This window comes from Nanorana parkeri, unplaced genomic scaffold, assembly GCF_000935625.1.
Source record: "Nanorana parkeri isolate BGI_ZX_2015 unplaced genomic scaffold, ASM93562v1 scaffold6, whole genome shotgun sequence".
NCBI lineage: Eukaryota > Metazoa > Chordata > Amphibia > Anura > Dicroglossidae > Nanorana > Nanorana parkeri.
The window spans coordinates 5,198,028-5,204,346 of record NW_017306274.1 but is presented as its reverse complement, the minus strand read 5'-3'; the positions used below and the strand labels follow the sequence as shown (position 1 = coordinate 5,204,346).

The window sequence follows — 6,319 nt, the reverse complement described above, 5'->3', positions numbered from 1 at the left end:
CATAGTGAGCTGTACCACCTTCATTAACATGTATTTAATTATTATAATCATCCTTTTTTTTTTCTTTTTTTTTATATTTCTATTTATTTTATTCTATTTTATTGAATTTTATTGTATTTTTTTTATTTTTCTATTTAATTTTCTATTTTATTTAATTTTTTTTAAAATTTACTTTGCTATTTTTATTTATGTGAGTGCCACAATAATTACGGTGGGTGCTTCGATATTTTATACCAAATTTGGCACTTCTATTTGTCCATCTTGACATAGTTATGACGCACGGTTTACTGGAATTGCTGCATTTACAGAATTCACGCCTAAAATTCGAAGTCTGATGAAAAGGGAAACTTTTTGTCGCAGCGGTTCAGCACGGAGCCAAGGTGTTTAGGTGGTCTCATTACCGTGAACTGACTGCTCTGCAGACCGGCCCCATGTGGTTCAGATGTCCGCAGCTTTCATCAGGGCTGCGTGCCATTGCCTAATCCCCAAGTAATAACCGCTTGCCGCCCAGCATGTATACAAACAAAATCATTTCTCATGTTTGTCACCCCGTATAAAGGTCAGAACCGCTGAAGGACAACTGAGGAGCGATTGTGCAGGCCGCGTGTAATGGACGGAGTAAATCTTCTCTCACTTGAAGGGAATCTAGTTAAAGGCAAATGTGAATGTTTCTTTGGGAAACTTTGCTGTGGAGAGGAGTGGGAATGGTTGTCAGGTTTTACTGCTGTCGGTGTCACTGGGGGGAAATTTGCCCTCACTTCCTGTCCAGTTGGAAGAATAGAATAGGAAGTAGGGGGTAATCTAAGCAAGGGGTCACACGACAAGCATTTTAAACCTGAGCTTTTTTTTAACTCTTTCCCAATCAAAATGTAAAACTTAACTCCGGTATAAGCAACTATTGTTTAAATACAAAATATTTGTATTCTTTCTTGAATCTTTGTGAGCTGTGTGTATTCTCGATCTGTGCAGTAATCCAGTGTGAGACTTGGAGCTCCCTGTAATAAAGACCAGTCACTGCCAATCTCTCCTTGTGCAGGGTGACTGGTCTGGCCTCCGACCCCCTCCTGTAATAAAGACCACTCACTGCTGCACTCTCTCCTTTGTTCAGGGTGACAGGTCTGGTCTCCACCCTTCCTGTAATAAAGACCAGTCACTGCTGCTGCTCTCCTTGTGCAGGACGACTGGTCTGGTCTCCACCCCCTCCTGTAGTTTTCTGCAAGCTGTCTGAAGGGAAGGAAGGGCACAGCAGGCTCCACCCACAGCTATGCTCTCTGCACAGGCTATGTACATCATGATGATGTCACTGCTATTTTACAAGATTATATATGGGTTTGCAATGGCATTTGGTGCAAACAGAGTGAATTTATATCCCTTGTGGCTATTGAGGGATATATAAAGGGGAGTAAATCTGTGCCTCAAACATGTTATTTCTTCCTTTGTGATTGGCTCGCGACCAGAAGTGTGGACCATCTAACTTATACATTTTCAGGCAGCCCTCTGCAATCGGGGTTCACATTTTGATAAGGTCATGTTAAGTGAACCTGTGGTCAGGCTATGGACATTCATTATCTTAAAGTGACTGGCTTAACGAGAAATGTAAAGAGGAGAGCTGAGATGCTAAAAGCACAGATCCACAGAATGAATGAAGTAGAAGCGGGGAGATCCTTGCACTGCAGGTCCTCGGGTACAGCTTCCCCTCCAGTAAGGAGAACAATGAGCAACACTAGTGACCAAATCTCACTCCAAATGTCCGGAGACTATCCGTCAGAGGCAGCAGTACCTTTTAAATGATCTCACGCTGCAGCTATGCCATTATGAGGCTTAAAGAATAGAAGTGACAAGGCACAGTCTGAATATACCACCTTTTGAAGCAGATACCCGTTGACAACCAATCTTGGGGCACGATCAATCAGTTCTGCTGATCAGCATTGCTTCATCAGGAAGCAGCAGGACAGAAGGTGAAAGCACAGATCCACAGACTGAATGACTCAGAAGCAGGGAGATCCTTGCACTGCAGGTCCTCAGGTACAGCTTCCCCTCCCGCAAGACCAATGAGCAGCCCAGTAGTAACCAAATCTCTGCAGACTTGGATCGGAGGCAGCAGTACCTTAAACGATCTCACACTGCAGATATCCCATTATGAGGCTTCAAGAACAGGAGTGACTAGGCACAGTCTGAATATGCAACTTATGTAGCAGATACCCCTTGACTACAAATCCTGGGGCACGGTCGATCAGTCTTGCTTTGCTGTCACAAGTGGAGGGTGTCCAGACATGGCTCGGCTGATACAAGGGTGTGCATGTCTACACACCAGTTTATGCTCGTACACTGAGCTCATATCTGACTGTCCCGTGTCTTTTCAGCTTAAAGTGACATTAAACCCTCAGATTTTTTAACATAGACCAATACTGTAATGTGTGCCTTACTGTAATCCATGGTTGTTTCCCTTCTCTTTGCTGCTCTTCCTTTTAAATCCGTATCTCTTCTCATGCTGGGCAGAACTTCTGTTTTGCAGCAGACTGCCTTGTCTCTGGAATGGATACATGGTGTCTGTGTGTTGGTTTGCAACCTGAGCCAGCACTACAGGAAGAGGCACTCAGCTGCAAAGGGAAGTTCTCCCCCAGCATGAGAAGACATGGGGATTTAAAAGGAAGAGTAGCAAAGAGAAGGGAAACAACCATGGATTACAGTAAGGCACACATTACAGTATTGGTCTATGTTAAAAAATCTGAGGGTTTAATGTCACTTTAAGCAAATATCAACATTACGGGGCTGCAAATCTCACAGTAATATTATGCATATTTTAATGGGTCACCTAAAATGGTCTCTCAAGGACTCTGTTCCCGATGCTGGCTTTTTATAGAATGTACCAGTGGTGTAACAATGGCCATAGCGACCTAGGCGGCAGCCATGGGGCACAGGGGGGCCCGGCCAGGACATCCCCCTGATGCCGTCGGGCCACCTGGGTCGCTATGGCATCTGAGGCTGCTGGCTGTTACTGGTGGCTGTGAGGAGGAACACACCGCTATTCACATCACTGACAACCTGTCAGTGATGTGTGCAGCGGCGCGTTCCTCGTCACAGCCGCTGCTGAGTCATATAGTTACATAGTCAAGTTTAAAAAAGACACAAGTCAATCGAGTTCAACCTATAGAGAAAAAAAAAAGTTGAGACAACCAACAGCTTCGGAGGAGAGTGCGGGGCCCATCGATGGAGGAGGTGGGGCCTGCCATCGACCGTGGAGGAGGACAGAGGATCGGTGCTGACGGGTAAGAGGGCTTGACAAGCCCACCTGAGACCCTGCAGAGCCCACCATAGAGATTCTATGGTAGGCTCTGCAGGGTCACTCTCAGTTGGGCTGTTTGGGTTATCATGTGGGCGTAACTAGAAATCACAGGGCCCCCATACAAAATTTTGGTATGGGGCCCTGTGATTTCTAGTTATGCTCCTGGAATGTACATTTTGTTGAAAACCACAGGAGGAGCTGGAACACAAAGGTGCACAGGGACAACCAGAACGGTTTGGAATATTTGGTAGGGAGATCTCACTGTTGGAGCATCCAAGACTTAGAAGAAGCCCAGGGCTGACCGTGCCCTCCAGACTTCACCTATACATATCATTTTTGGGTGGACGGACACTTTAAAACGAAAAAAGTCAAACTTTTCATGCACAAAGCACTACATTAGCTCCTATTCCACACTTCCTATTTATGAATCAATTGGCCCCAAGAATGGGCCTTGGCTGCAAATTATGATCTCATTTTCTCCTCGCCATGAGGAATAATTTGAAATAAATGGAACTGTGTGCCGCTTAAAGCTTTTATAGAGGACAAGACCTTTGACTCAGAAAGACTGCTCTCAGTTTATGGTATTTTTAATTGGTCTGATTTCCTCCAGCTCTCCCTTCTCAGACATTCTTTTTTATTATTTCTTTTTTTTTTGTTCTTGATCTTTTTGCTAATTTCTTCTGTCAATATCCATTAGAATCAATTTATGAGCCAAGTGCTTCTCACTACATTGTAATTTGTGAATTAGTGGGTGACATATCCAAAGCAGTTGCCCCGATACTTACACATTTTCATAGTCTCAATTTATTTGCAACTTGTGACATTTATTTAAAGGGCCAATAAATCACTTTCATATTTTTCATGACCTGGTGTAGCCCACCTTCTCCAGACAGAACTTGGCATTGGTAAGTTGTCTGTAACTCGGCTTGACCTTGGTCAGCCCGAGCTGCAAAACTGTTCCCCAAAAGTAACCATCGTTTTTTGCTGAGACCATCCAGATCTTTTGGAAAATAGAGATGGACACAGGTCCACACATGCTTATGCCAATATCTACTTGTCAATGTATACATACATTCTGGTTCTTGCTCCTTGGGAGTTGGTCCTGTTTTAGCAAGGGACTTAGACTTGGATGTGTATGTTGCAGACTGGTTTCAAATGGCCTGAAAATGGAATAATCAAAAAATTCAGCTACTGCCTACCTAGAATGGCCAAGCATCTTTTGGTGGTACATGGACCCAACTCTTCTTTTTCCAGGAGATCACACAATTGTTGGCCTACGGCCTGCTAGGCCTGAGATTGCAGATATTTAGTCTGGGCTAGCTTATCTGTTAATACATACTAAACTTAAATTAAAATTACTTGGTGCCTGTGTCATTAGGCTCCAATGGGCAAATGCTGTGTACTTTTTGATATCCGTTTGAGAATTTCTGAGATCATTCAGAATTCAATGCAGGTGCAGTTGATCTGCGTTTGACCTGCTTCAGCATTCCCATAGACTTGTATTGGTTGAGCAATGGAACAAAAGCCTATTGACACTGGCCCTTAACCTAATGCTTCTGCTACACTAAATCTAAGAGCCCCAAAACGATTTCCTATCCCGGAGATCTTCTGAGCAGGACCATGATGATTTCAAGGCATTGGCATGATCTCCACAAAAAAAGGGGTTTAAGAGACTGATCAGATAGAGCTAGTCAATCATCCATATATTTTAAGTCTGGGTTAAAGTAAAGTGGCCTATGCCATTGCTCTTTATAGCCTATCCTTAACAGTACCTGTGCATAGAAGCGGTTTTACGCTTTTATAACTAGATAGCTGTGAAAACTGGGTATAGGCCCATTAAACGTTTGGTATGCAGTCTGTCCATGTACAGTCTGCCTAGATGCAACACAACTGCCCCTTTCCTGAATGAATGGAATTTTTTTGTTTCCCTTTTTGGTAAGGTTAGCAAAAAGATAAAATAAAAAAAAACAGCCAATGGGAAAAAGAGGGATGAAAGGTAAAGTGAAAGAAGGTAGTCCATATTTTGTTTTCACAGCTGCTGTCTAGGGATAGCTAAAGAGCTGTGACATGAAAAAGCTGACAACAACCTCTATGCACAGCCGCTGTTATATGGGATAAAACGAGGAATGGCATTAGTCACATTTTAACACTGTATGTTTCTTCTCCATAGTGGCCTTGGTTTGGGGATATCTTCATTTGAGTTTACTGAATAAGGATGAATATGCTTTGGCCTCTTTTGTAGGAGATGACCCTTGAAGAGAAAAACATGATTGCCGATTTGGCCAAGTGCGACTTTACCGAAATGCATACATACTTCAAAGGGAAATCTGAGGAAAGGAAAAACCGTAGCAAAGAAGAAAAGCTGGTAAAATATATATTTTATGAAAATGTTTGTTTTCAATTTGAGCTCCAGGCTAGCAGCTAAACACTGTTGAAGTATAACTAGACACACCACCCATCTAACTGCTAATTGGATAGTGGAGAATTAGGACACCGAGTAAACCCTCTGCTCATTTTCTTTCCTCCTCAACACATATGCAAAACTACAGATTCTGATTGGCTTCTAGTGCTGGCCCTTTCATTCCCATATTAAGGGCTGCAGTACATGGGATTGCAGGACACTACTATAGAGACCAACTCTGCTACTAGCACCATTGTCCACAATAGATTTTCCAGAGTTCTCCTGTTTTACCAATCTTTTAAACTGTGCGCTTTCCATAATATGCCATTGAGGACAGGCCTTGAATTTCGAGTTTAGGTGGATGTAGCTGGGCTATCCTTTTGCCTCTGTCCTCTGCCATGAGTTAAGTGAGTCCTCCACATGTTCCTGCAGGCTATCCATTACAGGGCAGATGTTGCACAGTTTGTGTCCTACACCCTCTAGTGAATCCTCCACAGAAATATGTCATCATATCGCAGAACCTCACCCCAAGAGATGGTTGGCTCCAGCTTCAACAGGAAACCCAAGCCAAAAATGGTTAAATCGATCCCTGTAGCTTGTCTTAAAATCCAAGCTAGAGGTAAGGGGGATCT

At 43.3% G+C, this 6,319-nt stretch overlaps 1 protein-coding gene across 1 annotated transcript in view; it reads left to right on the top strand.

Moving 5' to 3' along the window:
* TOP1MT (topoisomerase (DNA) I, mitochondrial) overlaps positions 1-6,319 on the top strand; it is a 49,237-nt gene that overhangs the window by 8,771 nt on the left and 34,147 nt on the right. The window contains exon 3 of the mRNA XM_018553021.1: positions 5,529-5,651. Within this exon, the coding sequence (XP_018408523.1) occupies positions 5,529-5,651 (123 nt within the window). The remainder of the gene's footprint in view (positions 1-5,528; positions 5,652-6,319) is intronic.